Genomic DNA, 23065 nt, shown 5'->3' with positions numbered 1-23065 from the left:
TGGAGTCCTTATATAATTACAACACATAAGTTGCCACAAAAGGAATGCTTTAGTGGTAGTGGCCCTTTGTCACGTTTAGTTCACATGTAAGTTTCTAGGCCCAGGATATAATTTAAATCCTCTTGTGTCAGAGATAACACGCATATGCATGTATCTTATGAACGTTTCTATTTATTATTACTTATATAAGCATGTTCTTTTAAAAGTAAAATTTTTTTATTATTATTATTATTTAAAGCTGTAAAATGGAACTTTGTGCTCTCTATCGACATCTGTGTTTGAAACCTAAAATTGCAAGCTTCTTGCGGCACTGTTCTTCTGTGCGGATTTGTATTGTACTTCATGTGATGTGAAACTCTTTATATGGCAGATATGAGTTCATTGGAAGATTGCATTATCCTCAGTGGATAATGCAAATAAACTGCACTATAAAATACTGTGCACACAATAAAAGCTTAAACTAAAAGCACAAAAAGAGGATTCAATATTGATCCAACAATCATGCCACAGTCCAAATCACTGAGATCAAATTTTTTTCCCATACTGATGGTTGATGTGAACATTAACCTGCTGCCACACAATTGGCTGATTAGATAATCATATGGATGATTGTTGGTGCTAGACGGGTTGGTTTGAGTATTTCTGTAACTGCTGATCTCCTGGGATTTTCACGCACAACAGTCTCTAGAGTTTACTCATTAATGGTGCCAAAAACAAAAAACATCCAGTGAGTGGCAGTTCTGTGGACGGAAATGCCTTGTTGATGACAGAGGTCAACAGAGAATGGCCAGACTGGTTCGATCTGACAAGTCTACAGTAACTCAAATAACCTCTCAGTACAACTGTGGTGAGAAGAATAGCATCTCAGAATGCTATTGAGATCAGAATCAGAATCAGAATCAGCTTTATTGCCAAGTATGCTTACACATACAAGGGATTTGTCTTGGTGACAGGAGCTTCCAGTGTACAACAATACAAAAACAATACAAAAACAGCAGCAAGACATAGATTATAATAAAAAAATAAAAAATAATTATACACATACGTACAGACACACACACACATACATACATACATACATACATTCACATTGGTAGTGCAAATCTAATACAATCTGTTATCTGTTATGTACAGTGCAAATACAAAACTGTTATGTACAGTGCAAATGTTTTTTTTTGTTTTGTTTTTTTCTCTCTGAGGAATGAAATGGCAGAAGAGGTTGGATATGTTGGATAAATATAAAAAAGACTAAACTGTGTATTGCACATAGTTATTGCTCAATGGAGCCAGTTTTAACTGTTCATGAGATGGATAGCCTGAGGGGAAAAAACTGTTCCTGTGCCTGACGGTTCTGGTGCTCAGAGCTCTGAAGCGTCGGCCAGAAGGCAACAGTTCAAAAAGATAGTGGGCAGATGCAGGTTGGCACAGTTTTGGTGGCACGAGGGGAACCTATACAATATTAAGCAGGTGGTTTTAATGTTGTGGCTGATTGATGTATAAGGAGAAAAGCAGTGGCAACGAGATGTACAAACCAGTTTACAGGGAAAAGGGATCACATAGCATGTCCCTTGAACGAAACACTCACACAAAAACTAAACCAGCACTACCTTCTTGACCTAGAACAGAACTCGTATACTAAGCTGTATTTAAATTACACTAACTTAAACACACACACTCATCAAACACACACACTCCTCAAACATACACACATTGTGTACAGGCTACATTAATGCTCTCTAGCTAACAGTAAAATGAGACTATATCATCTAACACTGTCTTTTTCATAAATAAGAAGGCACATTTGCTCTTCACACCATTTGTGCCTAAAGAAAGACACAATAAGCACATTTGTTGTTACGTTTGCAATTTGCCACCACCAACAAGGCCATGACCTTTTCTCTGTTAAATGTATTTGCAGCACGTGGATAAACCCAGAGGTAGCATTTTGATGAGCAGCTATGCTAGGCGCCCCGTTGACTGACTGATGAGCTGCCGTCCTGAAGCACTTGTGTCCTGTGTGTGATCCATGTTTGTTTAAGAGCATGTTGAAGCTAAGTAGTGCTAAATGAGCTGAGTGTGTGGGCGAAGCAGCCAGTTGAGGTCTAGAAGAAGAACTGTTTCTGTGGTCACGTAGAGGAAATGAGAGGTGAGGTCATCTACTAGTACAGTCGTGAGAAAGCAGTCTGCTGTCATGTCACGTTGAGCTTAAAGTCAATGGAATGAGTACTTCTGTACTCAAATGTTCTCATGTACATAAGCAGGCAGAGGCCCACACACTCACAAACTACTAGGGTGCATGAAAGACAGTGTTTGCGTTTATATGTGTGTTCAATAATAAGTGTGTTGACAGATGGAGGTGGCGAGAGGAGGGGACAAAGACTGCAATCTCATTTGCACTCTCTCCATCCTTCATGAATTTGAGTTGCCCAGCAACATTATGAAGAACAGAAAGAGCTGTAGCTAGTCACTGTTTTCCACCTGAGGCAGAATCACTGATCAAATGCTGAAAACCAGCCAAGAGAAAGCCGAGAAATGAGGGAGCGACAGGCACCTGCTGACAGAACTGTCCATCTCGTACACTGCTGCTAATTGCTGTGATACGCTGTGCTGTGTGCCGTGGTCTGATAAAGATCTATGTGAAGACTGGGTCAGTGAAACGTAGAGACCGTGAGAGGACAAGTATCACTTTCCACGCTAGGAACATTTCACTCCGTATATGTACTGTATGTGCGACAGTGTAAGTGTCTCGTTTATAGCAGAAAAGATTAGGCATCCAGTTAATTGAGCTGGCCAGATTTATTAAACGGATATTTCAGTTATCCGATTCAGTGTATATTTTAGTTGTGATGTCTATTTTGCTTGCACATATAAGCAATTTGATGATTCTCAATACCAATTCTGATACCACATTAAAAAATACTAAAGTAAATATTGTAAATCTTGTATAAGTTAAAGTAATTATTTAAGACAAGTAAACAGTCAGTAATAAAGTGTGGTGTGGCTGAGCGCCGTGTTGTGGGGAGTGAGGCAGGGGGAAATGAGTGGTGAATGATCTCCACCTGTCTTGTTTCAATGAGGTGTGGCAGGAGCATTTAAGGAGAGGAGACAGCGGCAGTGGGAGAGAGAGAGCCCAGCTGACAAGCTGCCTGTGTGCTGCTGTTCCTTGTGCTGAAAAGCCGTGTTCACTTGTTTGTCACCTTTGATTTATTTGAGAGTTTTCAGTATTTCTGTTATCGCTGCTGAGTGAGAATTTTTTGTTTAAATAAAAGACCTGTGTTGGAATTGCCGTCTCCCGCATCCTCATTCACTGAACACAAGGGATTTGTTACACTGGTGCCAAAAACCGGGATTGAGGGAGGTTGCTATCATGGAGTCCTCGCCATTGGCTGACATCAAGACCCTCACTGGCATCCACCAGACACAACACCAGGCCCTCCTGGAGCTTCGTTCCAAACAGGAGCAATGGTTTGAGGTGCACCTGCGAGCCCAGGTGGAGGACCGACGGGTGTTCCAGTGCTTGCTGCTGCAGTGGGATACTCCAGCAGTGACACCGGCCATGAGCCCCCCACCTCAGATCACCCTTGCCAAGATGGGCCCCCAAGACGACCGAGGCTTTTGTGGAGCTCTTTGAACTGGCCGCTGGAGGGTCAGGTTGACCCAAGTCGCAGTGGGCAGTCCGCCTGCTGCCGCTCTTGTCGGGAGAGGCCCAGCTCGCGGCCCAACAACAACTACCTGTGGCTAACCTGCTGGAGTACTCGGACCTGAAGCGGGCCATCCTGCAGCGGGTCAGCCGGAACCCAGAGCAACATCGTCAGCGTTTCCAGGGCTGACCTATGGGGAATTCGGTTGACCATTTGTCTTCACCCAGCAGCTCCGGGTTGCCTGTCGGAGGTGGTTGCTAGCCGAAGACTGCGATGCCAGTGAGATTGTCAACTTGGTGGTTCATCGACCGGCTGCCGAAAAGGACCGCGGGGTGGGTCCAGTGTCACTGCCTGGCGTTGGTTTAGGATGCAGTCCGGTTGGCTGAGGACCACTTGACGCTGTATCCGGGAGACAGTCAAGCTTTTCTCTCCCTCTGTCTCTTCCCCCTCTCTACCCCATCCTGTTCGGGTTCCCACCCTACGGTGATGGGGGTTCATTCCCCTGAAACCCGCTCCGTGGACCCAGGGGGTTCTGGTCATCTCTACCCCACCCCCCTCTGTGTCTGTTCCCCTTTCCAGCCAGGTTGGAGAATCTGGCCGCAAGTGTGGGGGGAAAGTCTTGTCTGGTGTGCTGGTGCTGCGGGGAGCCGGGCCATTTCCAGGACCAATGCCCAATGGTGATGGATGTGGGGGCGGAGATCCGGATCCTCAACGTGTTGCATTCCACCCCCTGATCGGGCAGGGACTTACCGATACCTGTGAGTAATCAATGTGGTACCTACCAAGCCTTGGTGGATTCGGGTTGTAATCAGACCTCGATTCACCAAGGTGAGGCTTAGGGTACAGCACATAGGATGAAGGTGAGGTGTGTGCATGGGGATATTCTAGTGCCCGTTACTATTCAATTTCAGGGGCAAAAACATAGAATTGAGGCTGTGGTTATTCTTCGCCTCACCCATCCACTGATTTTGGTACGAATTGGCCAGCATTTCAGTCATTATTGAGGGGCATTTGTGTGGATGGGTCCTGCAGCAAAATGTATCGTGTTTGTGGTCTGTGATTCGCTGGCTGGGGAGGCGGTGCTAGGGCCGTCTACGTTAGCTCCACGTTGGGAAGACTCGGGGGAGGGGGAAGTCTTGGCTTCCCCTGCCCTAAGAGGATTCTCGGCAGGGGATTTCCCTCTGGAGCAGATGCGAGATGAGACACTTAGGCATGCCTTTGACCAAGTGAAAGTGACTGATGGTGAATGCCTCCAGCCAGACATCACACTCTCATACCCGTATTTTTGATTATTAAGGATCAGCTGTATCGAGTGACGCAGGATACTCTGACAAATTAGGATACAACCCAATAGTTAATACCGAAGAGCCATTGGAAAATGTTATTCTAGATGCCTCATTATAAACTGTATTTTTCGATTATTAAGGATCGGTTGTATCGAGTGACGCAGGACACTCATACAAAGAAGGATACAACCCTATAGTTAGTACCGAAGAGCCGTCAGGAAATGTTATTCCAGACGGCTCATTATAATCCGATGGCAGGGCACTTGGGGCAGGAAAAAACACTAAACTGTTTGATGGCCCGTTTCTATTGGCCGGGCATTCGCGGGGATATTCCCAGGTGGTGTGCGGCATGCTGTGAATGTCAGCTGGTGAATTCCGCCCTCTTCCATTGATCGTTGTCACCTTCGAAAGAATTGCCATGAACCTCGTTGGGCCATTAGAGTGAACGGCTTGTGGGCATCGCTCTGTGTTGGTTCTGGTGGACTACGCAATGCGATATCTGGAAGCAGTGCCTCTGCGCAACATCTCGGCACATAGTGTTGCGGAGGCACTCTTCAGAATAATCTCCCGAGTGGGGATTACGGAAGAAATCCTCCCTGATCAGGGCACGATCTTTATGTCACGTACTCTACGTGAACTGTATGAATTATTGGGGATTAAATTTATTCGGACCAACGTTTCGGACCAACGGGCGTCGACCATGTGGTGTGCTAGACGTCATACGGGAAAATTGGGAGGAGGGACCTTCAAACAGCAAAAAAGAAATTCAACACATTCTTGACCTGAGAGCAAAACTCCACTCACTGGGGCATTTAACACAAGAGAATTTGCTGCAGGCTCAAGAATGCCAAAGCCGGCTGTATAATAGGGGTACTTGGCTATGGGAATTTACACTGGGAGATAAAGTCCTTGTATTGCTCCCCACATCGAGCTCTAATTTTAAATTTAGAAACACGGCGTGTTGGGGGAGTCGATTATCCTAACCCTCCAGTACTACCTGGGAGGGCCTTCACCCTCCATTCGGACCATGCCCCACTCCAGTGGTTCTACCACATGAAGGATGACATCGCGCTGATTACTCGTTGGTATCTGGCACTTCAGCCCTTTAAATTTGAGGTGGTCCACAGACCGGGGGCGTAGATGGCTGTGGCTGATATCCTCTCTCGGAGTGGGGGGGGAGTGTGGGTGTAGTTGGTGTCAGGCCGGACGGTCCCCAGCCTGAGTCAGGCGGTGGGAGTATGTAGAGATGGGGGCGTGGCCAAGCGCCGTGCTGTGGGGACTGAGGCCAGGGGAAATGAGTGATGAATGATCTCCACCTGTCTTGTGTTTCAGTGAGAGTGGCAGGAGCATTTAAGGAGAGGAGACAGCGGCAGAGGGAGAGAGAGAGCCCAGCTGACAAGCTGCCGTTCACCGTGCTGAAAAGCCGTGTTCACTTGTTTTACACCTTTTGATTTATTTGAGAGTTATCAGTATTTCCGTTATCGCTACAGAGTGAGCAGTTTTTGTTTAAATAAGAATTTATTTTCCAGTGTTGGAATCGCCATCTCCTGCTTCCTCATTCCCTGAACCCAAGGGATTTGTTACATAAAGTAAGAACAAAGAAACAAATTACAAGTAATAGAACAAGTAAAAACAATAGATCTAAGATACAAATCAAGAAAACAGTGCTTAATTTTTTACAGCAAAAAAATGCATTCAAGTAAACATTCAGAAATTGAAAAAGTAATGAAATGTAACCTTAAAATTAAAATTACTGGCTATCTCTGTATGATTATAATTTATTAATACTTTTTAAAGGTACTAAAGTTATTCAGCCAAGAACAGCATTTAGTTTTCTTGTTATTGTTGTTTGGTTAATATTAACAAAGATTTGACTGGATTTATACCTCAAGTCCGATATTTTGATACAAATCTTCTTTTTTTTTTTTTTCGCCAATTACGTGCACTTGAGACATAACTGACAGTGTTTACATTAATACATCACCAAGACAGTAATTTTTTCAGAATTTTGAATAACTGCTAGCGGTCTTAGAGCATACGCAGTCATAAAGCACGCACTGTCACTGTCATTTGGCCTCGCTGGCCCAAGCATACATTAGGGCTGTCAATTTAATGCATTAATTTATATATAAAAAAAAAGCATAATTTTTTTAATTAGCATTTAATCGCAAATAATCTTGCCCCCTGCCATGAACGTAAATTCCGCAATAAAAGATTTTCCTTCCATACAAGCAATTCAAGCTTGAAGTACATCTGTTTTTTAAGAGACGTGTCAATAGGTGGCAGCGCGCCTCAACAAACCTCACAAGCAGTGCTGCCACTGAATGAGAACCGCTCACTTAGGAGGAAGCACAACAGAAAACAGGAATCTTGAGACGTGAATCTTTTCACTACTTTTAACTTGACGCAGCATCCTACAAATGCAGTGTTAATGACGCTAAATACCAGTGAGATGCTCCAGACATGTCTGTCTGATGCACATGTACATCGAGCGACAATTAAAAATAATGCAGACAGAATGCAAGAACGCATACTGTGAGAACTGAACACAGTGACGAACTCAATGCAAAACAGATTGCCGTCAACTCTTGTTCAATGAAATGAGAATAAAACAAACAATATATTGAGTTCTTAAGCCGCTTTTTGCATCTATCTAGCAATGCTTTATTCATCTGCCACAATAATGCAATTTATTTAAAACTGAATTTGAATCCGTATTATATTTATAAATATTTGAATTATAATATATAATGACGTATGCGATTTAAGTGCAATTAATTCGATTAATTGCCATGTCGTAATTAATTCAGTTAAAAATTTTAATCGATTGACAGCCCTAATATATTAATAGACATAAATATAATCACATATGTAATTACAATGTTGGCATGTGTGATGATAACATAAAAAATATCATAAATGATGATGATAATAGTGATATTAAGTAGGGGTGTAATGGTTTATCCTGGCACGATACAAAAATGTGATGATGGGACGTTTCTTTAAATATTTTTTTAAATTATTTTAGTGTCTGTTCTATCCAATACACATGATGTCCTAAGACAACGTAACATGGGCATATAAATGGAAATCACTTCATTGCACACAAGGAGATGTAAAATACGATGAGTTATGTTGTACGATGAGTTCAGCTTAAACTGAGAAAACTGAAACTAGGAGCAATGAGAGAGACATGCTTTTTCAGCACGAGGGATTGAATGTCTGTTTGAAGCACAAGAGTGATCTACTTTGACTGCACAGGTTTAATGATAGTGCCATATTAATCTACTCTATACTGTGTAATGCTGAATATTATGTGTAGTAATGCTATGGGGGAATATAACCCTAATGTCATATGTCATGTCTTATTTGATTTCATCAGTAAATTATTAGGATTGAACTGGATAAGCATGCACTTCTGTTAAGTATGTATTTTTTCAAATATTTAGATTTAATCAGAGACCAAATAATTTGAGAAAAATGCTATTTTAATTTAAAATATTTTAAATGTATGTAATCAGTGTGACAGTGTGTAAGCAGCATTTGTATCTAACATTATTCTGAATTTTCAGCAAGCAGAATTATTAATATTTCCATTTGGTGTCACCATTGCCTATTCTGGGCTGATTTTTAGTCCCAGTACATCTCTAAAGGATCATGTAGCATTTTTAAGAACAGAACTTTTAGCTAAATTTTAAGGGAAAGGAGCTGTTTTGCATATGTATTTAAGGTAGTAGTAATAATAAAAGAAACTTTAAATCTTAACTTTTCTTGATTTATGCTTAGTTTAATGAATCGTGAACTAAACTGTGAGTTCGGTATCGTGAACCGATGAGTGAATCGTTAAACCCCTAATATGAAATTAGAGTTTTTTTGTTGTTGTGCTGTTCTTTTGGTTTGTGGGAGGATAAAGAGGCAGGTGTCAGGGTTCAGAGTGGGGCATTAATCTCAGTCTAAAGTGGTCTCGCTCTCTTGGCCCTAATGTGAGCGTAAATCAGTCAGGAGTCTGAGAGATGGAGGCTCTGGCAATCTCCAACTATAGCTCACTTACACTCGCCCTCCTCTCTCTCTCTCTCTGTCTCAAACTTAGTTGTTCTTTATGGTCATTATCTAGCTCACTCCATCACTCACTGTGTGTTTGTGATCATGTCTCGGGCTGCTGCTGAGGCTGTTGGGTCTGGGGTTCAGTAATGGGTGGGGCCGCAGAGAGGAAGTGTGTTTTGTGCTGGTGCTGGTTGTTATGCCAGCAGGCTTCCATTTGATATCACCTTTTATGACACAATAATGACTAACTAAAACTAAAAACTGCAAGAAGTGAATGGGTAACATATCAGCCCAGTCTGCAGATGTCTTGTGGTTTGTTGTTGTGGTCATTGGGCTGTTAAACACTGAACTAAAACCAAGTCTATTTTTCCCTCTTTATCTTTTCCCCCCCCCCATCTTTGCTCCTTTCTCTCATCCAGCACTGCAAAGTACAATGTGCTTACGTTCCTGCCTCGGTTCTTGTACTCTCAATTCAGAAGAGCGGCCAACTCCTTCTTCCTCTTCATCGCACTGCTGCAGGTAAGACTCCAACTCTCTAGGGCAAGAGTATTGATGACAGGCCTGAGAGATTATGACTGTCAGCTCTTACAATCACAGATAAACATCTGTCTGAGGATTCCCTGACCCTCTGTGCACAGAATTACTTGACTGATTGAAGAGCCTTAGATTGCACTCTATGATCTCCTTTCTAGACAGTTACTTTGAGCAGTAAGGACTTTTGTACTTTTTACCATTTTATTTTGTGTCTTAAAAGAAGAGAGGACCGTAAAGGACCAATGTTACCAAAATAACCCTAAATGAGAAGTATAAAATCTGCTTTATGTTTAGGGGTGGAGATTGTGTTTTCGGTAAGTGGGTAAGTGAGAAAGTCTGAGTTGGGTACGTTTCAGAAATTAGATAAAGCCTATATCAAATAGCCCAAGTAAAAATGTGAATGTTATTCAGTGATGAAACAGGTTTTACTAGAATATAATAACAAAAATAACTGTAACACATAATATAAGTGGTCACTATCATTAAAAAAGACACATACATGTAGGTTATGCATGTATGTTAATTTCAACATGCAGAAGGCCTACAAAGACCTGTTTATTGCATTATATTAATTTCTTTAGCTAAAGCTGATTCTTTTTCTAAACAATATTGCTAAATTCTTTTATATACCTATTCTAATTGAATGCAAAATGAGGAAGTTACAATTTAGAGATTGAGTTTATCACTTCAAGTTTATATGATACTGTGTAAATGTAGCCAATTCTTTCTCATTTGAACTGATTTAGATTCTTTAAAAGTACAGAAACGTACAGTAACTGACTTTATATTCATGCAATACCGTTAATGAGATGTCAATGGTATGAGAACCATTTTAAAACCAAGGTATACAGTGAAACAGTTGCATCCCTAGTAAGCAAAAAAATATTTTTTTTAAATGTGTTGCACATGCTTGCAGTGGGTTTCTGCAGAATTTGTTTCTGGCCTTACTTTAAACCATTGTGGGGCCTGGGTAGCTCAGCAAGTAAAGACGCTGACTACCACACCTGGAGTCACGAGTTCGAATCCAGGGCGTGCTGAGTGACTCCAGCCAGATCTCCTAAGCAACCAAATTGTCCCGGTTGCTAGGGAGGGTAGAGTCACATGGGGTAACCTCCTCGTGGTCGCTATAAAGTGGTTCTAGCTCTCAGTGGGGCGCGTGGTGAGTTGTGCGTGGATGCCGCGGACAATAGTGTGAAGCCTCCACACGCGCTATGACTCCGCGGTAACGTGCTCAACAAGCCACGTGATAAGATGCGCGGATTGACGTTTCGGATATGGAGGCAACTGAGATTCGTCCTCCGCCACCCAGATTGAGGCGAGTCACTACGCCACCAGGAGGACTTAGAGTGCATTGGGAATTGGGCATTCCAAATTGGGGAGAAAAGGGGAGAAAAAAAAAAAAAAAACACTTTATAATAGTCTTAATTCTGTTTTTGGCCTTTTGCCATTTTTCTTGAAATCAACCATTTAGAGAGAGGGCAGGGATCGAGTTGGGAGAAGAAGGGGGAACAGGACATCAGTGCAAGTCAGACTCGAACTTGCATCTCCCACATGAGCACCACTTTTTGTGAAGGCAGTAAATGTATGTTGCTTGTAAACATTTACAGATTTTACATCCACTGCTTTAGCATCTGTGTAATTGCCAGACAGTGCAGTCATTGAGAGCTCCAGAGTGCTGTAAATGTGCTGTACTTTCAGAGATAGAAGGGACAATGAATCCACAACTGAGCAACCCGGCGCGCCCCTGCGAATGCACTACACATTAAATTAATGCCTCTGTTTTGGCCTGGCTGAAATGATAAGCTGGGGGAAAGACAGTTGAAGAAAGAAGATAAACTCTGAGAAAGAAGAAAGGAACAAGGAGGGAGTCGGGTGGCTTTGGAGTGCATGTTCTGTGTATCTTCATTAATTTGCTGTCAATGCAGTGACCTTGAATATACAGGCACCCTGTTGAGAAAAACCGCAGGGACAGGTTTACTGTGGCAACAAGTTGGCCAAGGCAACCATCTGATCTTTATGGATGCAGTTTCATCAAAACCACTCACTTCAGTGTGTACCCTAGGATTTTTTTCAGCAGCGGTGCTGTTGTGCGCGCAGCCACAAACCTGCAACGCAGGACCCATATTAACGTGGTGGTCGAAGAATAGATTAAAATGGGGTGTCAAACTCAATTTCAGCCTTGGCCACATCAGCGAGGTTAAGAGTTTTGTTTTTCGATATTCCAGACACATGTAGCGATAAACAGTAATAACTCTTTCTAAGTACTTTCCTAAATAGTATTACTGTAAAACGTGGAAAGCTAATAATATTCCACAAGCTTGTTTTCATTATTTTCACTCGATATTATGAGCTTTGGCCTGCAAAAGCCGTCGCAATGCGAGTTAACCCGGGAAGAGTTCCTCTTGGTGTAGCTGTAAGTAAGGGACCGTGGAGAGTGCAATTTTCCTTTGTTTTTTTGTAATAGCTTTTTTGTTGAAGGACATAGAGGCACGAAACCAGTGTCATTCAATACAGGAGGACAGTGAGCAAATTTCACAACCTTTCATTTTACCCCTATTAGTTGAATAGGCAATTGCATGTCCAAAATTAACTTTTTGTTTTTGTTTTTTGTTAAAGGAGATAGAGACACGAAACCAGTGTCATTCAGTAGAAGAGGACAGTGGGCAACTTTCACAACCTTTCATTTTACACAAAAAGGTTAATTTTGGACATGCGGTTCCCTATTCAGCCAGTAGGGGTAAAATGAAAGGTTATGAAAGTTGCGCACTGTCCTCCTCTATTGAATGACATTGGTTTCGTGCCTCTATGTCCTTCAACAAAAAAAGTGAGTACAAAAAGGTTAATTTTGGACATGCAATTCTCTATTCGACCACTAGGGGTAAAATGAAAGGTTGTTAAAGTTGCCCACTCTCCTTTATTGAATGACATTGGTTTCGTGCCTCTATGTCCTTCAACAACAAAAAAAGCTATTACATAAAGGTTTATATTGGACATGCAGTTCACACACCAAGCTTTTAAAAAAAAAAAAAAAAAAGAAAGGAAAATTGCACTCTCCATAGTCCCTTACTTACCGCTACGCCAAGAGGGTTACACACATTGCGACGGCTTTTGTAGGCCAATGCTCATAATATCGAGTGAAAAAAATGAAAACAAGCTTGTGGAATATTATTAGCTTTCCACATTTTACAGTAATGCTATTTTGGAAAGTATTTGCTAAGCCGTTTAGGAGTTATCGCTGTTTGTCGCTGAATGTGTCTGAAATATCGAAAAAAATCTTAACCTTGCTGGCCACATCAGGGTTTATTTGTGCCCTCAAAGGGCCTGTTGAAAATGTGGCACCAGCACCTGCTTTGGTAGCACCCATTCAAATATTATTACATGTTATGTGCTTTGAAATGCACATTTGACAGTACAGCATTCATTTTGAGGTTGGGATGCAGATGAAAATTATGATATTAACAACAGTAACATCTGTGGAAAAAATTAACACCTAATTTTTATTGGCCAAATTGAAATATTCAGACAGTGTGACTAAGTTGGGTCTTTACAGATCCCTTTCATCAGGCTCCTAATAATTAAACTACAGCCATGTCTTGGAATTTCTGAAGGCAAACAGTACAACGTACATTTTCCTACAATCAGAGAGCATTACAAGAGTACAGATTTTACACAGAATGAAAACTAATAGCTTGGTTCATAATTATGAATTATATTTGTAATAGTTCATGGTAACCATGTAAAACCATGCATGGCTCCTCACTACTAGTGGTCGACCAATATATCGCCGAGGCCGATAAATCGGTCAGTATTCTGACTTTATTAATTATCGGCATTGGCTTTTTTTTTTTTTTTTTTTTTTCTTGAAGGCGCAGAAAATCGCCTGCTTGCATGTGAAGTGACTGAGACATGTAAACGACCAGTCACAGTTCGTTTTGTTGTTACGTGCCATTGTGTTACTACAGTAATAGACCGGTGTGCAACACAGTGTCATTTAAACGGTCTGCATATCAGATGCCTGTTTCATTCTCCCTCTCTCTCCTCAACAGTTCCCTGTAACTTTTAACTGTCTTGTTTAATGATAAAAGGCAAATATCAATAAAACCATTATCATATACCGTCTGCTAATATGTACATATCTGTTTAAACAGATGTAATACACAAACTTCACATAACCTGAGCAGATCCATCATCCTGTGGAATGCTCATAAATCTTTCTATGTAGCATGTATTCTAACAGTCTCTCCTCAGCAGTTCCCGGTCACTTTAACTTTCTTTTGTAATGATAAAAGTCAAATATCAACAAAACCTCTATTATATACCATTTGCAAATATGCAGATATCTTGTTTAAACAGATGTAATTCACGAACCTCACGAAAATCCAGTGTTTTTTGAGTGCTCATCTAAAATCTTCCTCTGAAGTGCGTATTCCATCAGCCAGAATCAAAACTTAAGGATCAAAAGTTCCTCTCATTCACAAATCATGACAGTCAGACTATGACAATCCAAGCAGGAGATCCAGGCCATTTAAACTGTCAGGAGATTGCTGCTTGTGCTAGATCCGCACAAGCGTGTGAGTGCAACCTAGTCAGTCAGTCAAGTCTAGCAAGTCAGTCCACTGTCGGCCCAGTTTGGATTGCTCTCGGGAGGCTATTTCCAGTCATGCCAGTGCAGCTCCTATACTTGAATGGGGAAAGACCAAAATCTCCAAAACGGTTGGTAAAGATTACGATCAAAGAACATATTTCAAATCAGCAGTAAAATCTGGCAACACTGGTATCATCAATGGTGCTGCTTTACCTCAGATTACACGAGAAAAAAAAAAGCAATTTTCCCAGCTTTTATAGCTAATGCGCATGCAAGTTCTCGAGTTGATTCACAAGAGATGTCTGTATATAAAAGGTGATTGGCTCTTTTACCTGTAAGGCGGGACTCATTCATTCAACGTTCATTCATAATTTCTCCCATTAATTTTAATAGAAGTGGCCCGTCTCTGCTAAATAGTCTCTGGTGCAACTTCAAGGTAAAAGTGCTTCACGTGTGCTATAAGTAAATGTCTTATTCTCTATGTACTGTATGTACAATTTATTTGATTCTGTATTTCTTGAGAAAATGTGATTTGCTAATGTGGACATGCCATCCATGGTTGCTGGACTACTGTGTGTACTGTTATTTCCTCCCTAGTATATTAACAATTTCTTCATGTGCAAATAAATTACTAAAATTTGATGACTAAACAGAAAACAGAAGAAACTGCCATCTACCATTTTAAAATGCAATATTTTTTTATTTATTCTTTTGTGTGAAATTGAGTATAGTGCTAAATAAGTTTTTTTTTTTTTTTTTTTTTTTTTTTGCAATTTAATATTTTTGTTATTGACTATATTAAATTGTGATATATCGGCCTATCGGCCACCCTGCTCTCTGGATACCGGCATCGGTCGACCACTACTCGCAACCATGGTTAGTAACTGTGGTGTCTATATAAAGAACTATGGCATTTTTGTAATGAAAAAACTGCAGTCTAAATACATTTAGAAAGTTTTTCTGCCACAACTACCATAGTTAATACAGTACAGCAGTGTTACTACAGTAAATTCTTGGTACATTTTTGTAAGTGTTGTGCTCTGTGAATTGAAAAGCCTTCTAATTGACGTTTAAGTGCTGTTTTGAATGTGGGGGCTGTTTGTTTTAAACTAGTTTCATCACCGAGACATAAGAGTTTTGCAACAGACAATTCTGTACCTTATACAAATGAGTTTTGCAATCCCCGCCGTGCATCTTACTGGTTCACAAGCGCATTTAAAATAGTCTGTTCGGTTCAGACCAGTCTGCGAATTACCACACCTGCTCTGCCCTCGCGCTGCTTTATCCATGATTAAGCCGTGTTGATAACTGACCCGTGTAGCGCTGTTTCATTCGCTCCAAAACATACAGATGACAGGGGAAAGCACTAACTGATTGTTCAGTGAAATGCTGCGATCCCCTGCCATCCTACATTTCAGAAATGAGCTCGTGGGCCACTTGAAATGAAGCCAGTTTGACACGTGTTATGCGGTGACGTCATTGTAAGTGCGTGTATTAGTGTGTGTGTGTGGTGGGGTCTCTTTCGCAGTGTACAAAGCGCACAGCTGACTGGGACTGGCAAGCGTTATGTTGCGTCAAGAATATTAAATGAACCATGTGAAATCCCAACAGCGGCGCTCATAATTCAGCAGTGGTGCAGCACTTCCATCACGCAAAGTGCTGTTGAAGGTTATGCTCGATGAAGTATAATAATACATGGAAATAAACAGCATTTGTTTTACCTACATATGTTTTAATAAAACATTTTAGTGTACTGAGAGTGAACAGTTTTGTGTGATGACACAAATAAATCTTTGAATCAATTTACTGAAATTGACAGTTAGGACAAATTCACTGAAATGTATCAATTTGTTTATTGTGCGACTTAACAGATTTGTACTGCGACCTTATTTATTTATTTTATTTTTTTACCGAGCCTGTACCGTTGTAAGCCGGATACACAACTTTGCAAGTTCAGTGATAATATACTTAATCACGTCTTCATTTCAGCAGACACCGTTGATCTGATGAATCAGCCCAAACATTCAGAAGAACCCTGATTTCTTCTACTGACCAGTACTGATGCTTCTCCATACTCTGAGGTTAGCTTGGAGCTAAAGATGAAAAAGTGAGAAATTAGTATCTTGTTGCTGACCCTCTGACCTGACTCAGCTAAACTCCGCCTTTGACTTTGACCCCACCTCAATCCCCAGCTGGCCTTCTCTGGACCAAGGGTAGTCAGTTGGCCAAAGGCACTTGTCTGTTGGCCCAGAGGAGGCTCAATGTAGCCCATGAAGTGACAGTGGGAACGCAACTGGCCCTGGCATACTAGTGGGAATGTGGCTAATCTTAGCAACTCTAATGGCGAGTCACTACGCCACCATGAGGACTTAGAGCGCATTGGGAAGAAAAAAAAATATATATATATATATATATATATATATATAATTCAATGCACACAGACAGAAGTAGTTTAAGTCTTTGGTTCTTTTAATTGTGATGATTTTGGCTCACATTTAACAAAAACCCACCAATTCACTATCTCAAAAAATTAGAATATGGTGACATGCCAATCAGCTAATCAACTCAAAACACCTTCAAAGGTTTCCTGAGCCTTCAAAATGGTCTCTCAGTTTGGTTCACTAGGCTACACAATCATGGGGAAGACTGCTGATCTGAAAGTTGTCCAGAAGACAATCATTGACACCCTTCACAAGGAGGGTAAGCCACAAACATTCATTGCCAAAGAAGCTGGCTGTTCACAGAGTGCTGTATCCAAGCATGTTAACAGAAAGTTGAGTGGAAGGAAAAAGTGTGGAAGAAAAAGATGCACAACCAACCGAGAGAACCGCAGCCTTATGATTGTCAAGCAAAATCGATTCAAGAATTTGGGTGAACTTCACAAGGAATGGACTGAGGCTGGGGTCAAGGCATCAAGAGCCACCACACACAGAAGTGTCAAGGAATTTGGCTACAGTTGTCGTATTCCTCTTGTTATGCCACTCCTGGCGTCTTACCTGGGCTAAGGAGAAGAAGAACTGGACTGTTGCCCAGTGGTCCAAAGTCCTCTTTTCAGATGAGAGCAAGTTTTGTATTTAATTTGGAAACCAAGGTCCTAGAGTCTGGAGGAAGGGTGGAGAAGCTCATAGCCCAAGTTGCTTGAAGTCCAGTGTTAAGTTTCCACAGTCTGTGATGATTTGGGGTGCAGTGTCATCTGCTGGTGTTGGTCCATTGTGTATTTTGAAAACCAAAGTCACTGCACCCGTTTACCAAGAAATTTTGGAGCACTTCATGCTTCCTTCTGCTGACCAGCTTTTTAAAGATGCTGATTTCATTTTCCAGCAGGATTTGGCACCTGCCCACACTGCCAAAAGCACCAAAAGTTGGTTAAATGACCATGGTGTTGGTGTGCTTGACTGGCCAGCAAACTCACCAGACCTGAACCCCATAGAGAATCTATGGGGTATTGTCAAGAGGAAACTGAGAAACAAGAGACCAAAAAATGCAGATGAGCTGAAGGCCACTGTCAAAGAAACCTGGGCTTCCATACCACCTCAGCAGTGCCACAAACTGATCACCTCCATGCCACGCCGAATTGAGGCAGTAATTAAAGCAAAAGGAGCCCCTACCAAGTATTGAGTACATATACAGTAAATGAACATAATTTCCAGAAGGCCAACAATTCACTAAAAATGTTTTTTTTATTGGTCTTATGATGTATTCTAATTTTTTGAAATAGTGAATTGGTGGGTTTTTGTTAAATGTGAGCCAAAATCATCACAATTAAAAGAACCAAAGACTTAAACTACTTCAGTCTGTGTGCATTGAATTTATTTAATACACAAGTTTCACAATTTGAGTTGAATTACTGAAATAAATTAACTTTTCCACGACATTCTAATTTATTGAGATGCACCTGTGTATATATATATATATATATTTCTATGTGACTTCCACTGTGGTTTTGTTCTGAACGTACACCTGTTTAAGTGATATGTAAGGCTGAGGGGAAAGTGTGTCGGCATCAGGTTAAACGGAGTCCGTTTCATGTTTCCTATTGTATGTCTCTGCATTGTTGACTTCTCCCTTAACCCGTCACAGCACTGATACTTTATCTAATTGGGACATATTCCAAAGACGATCAGACTATGTGAGCTTTGCCAAAATCAGGACAGAAATTCAGGTAGATTGAATAATATAGAAGCGTGTGGGACCTGTCCAACTGTAGTATGGACACACATCAGTATGCATCTGTTGAACACTGCTGAAAAGACCAGCATTGATTGTCACCAGTATCCACAGAATTCACAGGACCGGCAAGGACATTCATACCGGGCTAAGTTCATCTTTTCAGCATAGAAGACAGATATTCCATTTATCAGGCTGACTGCATCCAGCCCCTTCCCTGCCACTAACTCTCTGATGGATATAGTCATTCCCTTGGTTTGCTTTTCTGACCTCCTGATGATGTATACATATACCGCTAGTGATGCTAGAGAGGGTGACCCTCAGGTTTCCGTCCTCGGCACAGTTATGATTCCTGGGCAACAAAACGAGAACAGTTTGTCAAACACTGAGTGTTTCTCCTGAAGTCATAAATTTTACTCTCAACAGGGTGTAGATTTGTTTCTGTATGTGGCTTGTGTATGACTGACCTGTAGGTGACCTCTAAGGGCCTTGCGTACCACGTGTGTCCATGTTTTGATTTTAAGTTTGGAGATAGTGATTAACCGGAAACTATTGAGATCCACATGGCTGTGTTTCCAGTTCTTCTTTTCTTTCTTTTTTTCCCAGCAAATCCCTGATGTGTCACCGACGGGTCGATGGACAACACTGGTGCCGTTAATCTTCATCCTGGTGGTGGCTGCAGTGAAGGAGGTTATAGAGGACCTGGTGAGGACGTATTCAAAACATTCATTTTGTATTAGCAAGATGAATAAATGCAAATATACAAACACACATACTAACATAAATCATTTGTTATATTATAATGTTATGGTGTTATTTTACAAAGTAGGGTAAGTGTTTGCTTTAAGATTTTCTGCATTATACATAAAACAGAAATGCTCAAATCGGTACTGGACACCACTTGGATGATTAATGCTGGATCAGTGTCAGATTGACTGGCAAAGAATCAATTGTTTACCAGGCACATATATTGACCAAGATCAATTTGAAGAGCATGAGCCTTTTTAATGCTATGCAAATGTATTCCTTCTGGGAGTAATCCAGTTGTGTCTCTGCATATATTGACCACTGACATAGGCATTGTACCTTATCTGGTTGCTGTTGTAGGTAAAGTATCATCAGATTTGGGGGGCAGTGGTGGCTCAGCGGTTAAGGCTCTGGGTTACTGATCAGAAGGTCGGGGGTTCAAGCCCCAGCACCGCCAAGATGCCACTGTTGGGCCCTTGAGCAAGGCCCTTGACCCTATCTGCTCCAGGGGCGCCGTATCATGGCTGACCCTGCATTCTGACCCCAGCCTAGCTGGGATATGTGAAAAAGAAGAATTTCACTGTATATGTGCAAATGTATAATGTGTGATAAATAAAGAAAATTATAATTATAATTATGATTTTTAACCGGTCTATGACTGGTTGAATCTTTGGCTTTAGGTTAGAGGTATTGATGTCTTAATTTTACTGGGTTACTTTTGGATTTGAATAGGAGCAACAGGAAAAAAATGCTACTTTAGTTTCCTAGTTACTGTATCTTAAAAGAACCTATGAAATCTCTTGACGAGGATAGTGTTTCCATATTTCACATTGAAAAAGGAAAACTGGGCAGGACATATCAGTGGAGGGACTTTCTCACAGGAAAAAAAGGGTAAATTTTAAATGTCTATACCTGCTAAAAGTACATTTTTAGGAGTACAATAGCATAGAAATGGCCTAAAGGCTAATGGACATGGACTTAAAGCCACAAAACTCCAAGATTAATTTTATGGAGTCTTCTTATGAAGTTAAATTAAGCCTGAATACAAATGCTGTTGGTTCTCAATATCTCTCACTTTTTTAATAATGTACTGTGTCTTAATTATTTTTTAATGATGCCAGGATGCTTTTTTTAATGAGCGAGTAATGAGAGAGAACAGTGCTTTGCACAGTGGCTGCTGTGTAATCATGCTTGCCATAGGTTTTATTCTCTCTTGCCCTTCACAGCTGTTATATTATCCGAGACTGCGCTCAGGTTTGCCTCTTTTACACTTCTTGATAATTCACTCTCATTCTCTGGAGATCACATATACGGCAGTATGCATCCCACTTTTTTAGCCCAAAAAGTGTATTGACTTTTTTTTTTTTTTTTTTTTTTTAACGTCCTGACCGGAAGGTTAACCTCATTTGGTTTGCAAACGAATTCAAGGACCTTTTACATAGACATTTACATAAGAGTGTGTGCCGAAAACAAAACCACCAACCCTAGTGGATCCACCATAGTGCTGTGACTTTGAAATCAGACCCTGCTCTCCCGGTTCCCTCTGAACAGACATCTAATCATATTGAGCTGGATGATGGTCAGAATGGCCAACGCAGCACTTTATATGGGTCTCTGTTGTGTTGTGCAGGTCTGAGAGGTCAAGTCTAACTCTACACGTGAAGGTCATTGGTAAATCCACCACTCTACTGTCATGTTCCGCTCTGCTGTGAGTGGACTTGGTCACATAACCTTTAGCTTCCCTTTTCCCTTTGAGAAAAAGACGCATTCTAATTTTAGACGTATCCCATAAGGCAAGAAAAAGGCATGGCTTGTTAACTTCGAGTGCCAGTTTTTTCCTTGCATCATCAAGATGCCTTTTATTTTTTATTTTTTTAGCTCACAATTTAGCCCCTGTTTCATCATGCTATTTGAATGCAGTGTAGAAGTTGTGCTAGGGCAAAGCATCACTATTATCATTGTTCATACTTGGGGGTCAGTGGTGTGTTCAAATCGCTAACCCCAAGTATTAAACTTTAGTGTGTAACCTGTCCCACAATGTTTGTGTTGCAGACATGAATGATACATCAAATTATGCGGCTCATTGAGGAGGTTAATTTAAGCAATCAGATTTAGGATTTTCCTCTGCTAGATGATGATGTTTACTATTTGCCCCTGTTGCATCATGCTTTTTAATCTGTGCTTTTTTTGTTGTTACTTTCTCACTGAACACTTTCATATGAGTTTCAAAGCACTATAAGAAGCCAGTGGTCTCAGCCATAATCCATAATGCATCATAATCCGACATCGCTGACGAAGGCGACTGCTTTTTATTAAGAACGTACTTTTCAGCAGTTAGTACAGTTTGTTCTTTTAAATATGCATGTGAGTAGTACAAATACATTACCAGACAAACTTCAACCTGACCTGGGCAACAACAAACCTGGGTATTGTCCCATGACCCAAATATATGACATCGTAATAACTGCGAAAATAATTTACTATTGTTTGGTAAACAAGTACAATTTAACTACAAGGAACAACTTTTTCTGTGTGTGTGTGTGTATATATATATATATATATATATATATATATATATATATATATATATATATATATATATATATATATATATATATATATAATATAGCACGTACAGTTGAAAAGAGCCGCCTGATTCACAGTTCTTTTCTTGTTTATTTTTTTTTATTTTTTATTCAGCATTTTAAATGTGACATCTCAGCAGCTCCCGAGGCATTATGTGATAGTAGGGTTTGGGTTAGCTAACCCTAGCGCTTCAGAATCTTGCCAGATGTACTGTAGATTATGTGGGTATTTCTCGCCTTATCTGTTTTATAAATACTGAGATTTGGACATAACACTCAGTTGACAAATTGCTTTTGGCATACTATATCATAGGGAAGTATGCATATTCAAACGTGGGGTCAGTCTCACAAGGCACCCCGGTGCCCTCAATTCTGGTCTGTTTATACTCCCTTAATCTAACTGGGATTTGGTGCATGCCACCAAAACCAAACAGCTGTATCCACTTTCCTTTGAGGCCTTCTTTTACCATTAAGGATTCTCCCTCCTATTGCTCTCTTGTTCAGTACAGACAAACAGACAAGCAGTCACCCTTCCCCCAGGGTTCTTGGATTTGATACAACAAAATCAAAGCATCAACTCACCTCAACATAAATAATGGAGATCAGGCTCTGTGGAGCAAAGGAGGAAGCGAGGAAGATCGAAACGAAGGTGCTGTGGAGGATGAAATGGGAAATAGAGCTTTTTGTGTAGTTTTGGAAGCAAACTGATTTTTGTTGCTCCAATGCACAAACATGTTCAGCATTAATATATGTAGAGCCTATAGTGTTTTAAGCATAGTAGTGCTGGATTACAGTCATTCAGCCTCCCTTCACACTACTGAATGTCCTCAGTGCCTAACGGCGTATTAACCAATCATCTCATGACAAACAGAGTTGACAAGGAGACATAAACATTTGGGGAGTTTTTGCCAAAAGGATAATGAACTCATCATAGAGCACTGGAAGCTAGAGCACAGATGAATATGTTGAGCTCTTACTGAGCCCATAGGGGCTAATCAGTGTTTCTTCAACACTTCTTTCTTTCTCTGGTTCACACACATTCTCTGTTCTAATAATCTTTGAGATTTTCTGTCTCAAAGTGATTCTTGATTAGAGCTGATCAAACAGCTCTTTTAATCCACATCAGAACAGAGTGTTTCAATGAAACATGCTTCTGTCTTAATAAAACCCATTCTTATTGATCACTGAACAAGTGTTTCTATAGAGGTGTAAGCTTAATGACTAATGGTTGAGTACTTGCTGTATTCGTGTGTCTTGTATTAATTATGATGGCTTGACAGTAACATACTGTTATTGGACACTTGGGTTGTTTTCTTTCTTTCTTTTATTTATTTCTCAAAATCATTAACCCAAGACAAGAATCTGTCTGTCTGTCTGCCCGTCTGACGAACTTGCCTTTTCTAGCTTGAGATTTGTTGTATTTATCAATTCATTTATAAAATGTTTACAACTTCATCTCTGGTTTTTATGTTCTCA

The 23065-nt window shown here is 40.7% G+C and overlaps 1 protein-coding gene across 3 annotated transcripts in view; it reads left to right on the top strand.

The window, feature by feature from the left end:
* The window catches only part of LOC127417775 (phospholipid-transporting ATPase IA-like), a 215299-nt gene that overhangs the window by 51497 nt on the left and 140737 nt on the right, over positions 1 to 23065 (top strand). For all 3 annotated transcript variants that reach the window (XM_051657995.1, XM_051657994.1, XM_051657993.1), the window contains 2 exons: positions 9391 to 9490; positions 18864 to 18962. In XM_051657995.1, coding sequence (XP_051513955.1) covers positions 9391 to 9490; positions 18864 to 18962 — 199 coding nt within the window. The remainder of the gene's footprint in view (positions 1 to 9390; positions 9491 to 18863; positions 18963 to 23065) is intronic.

Source organism: Myxocyprinus asiaticus, chromosome 27, assembly GCF_019703515.2.
Source record: "Myxocyprinus asiaticus isolate MX2 ecotype Aquarium Trade chromosome 27, UBuf_Myxa_2, whole genome shotgun sequence".
Classification (NCBI taxonomy): Eukaryota; Metazoa; Chordata; class Actinopteri; order Cypriniformes; family Catostomidae; genus Myxocyprinus; species Myxocyprinus asiaticus.
The sequence above is the reverse complement of the archived record's forward strand: the minus strand, read 5'-3'. Positions and strand labels throughout refer to the sequence as shown.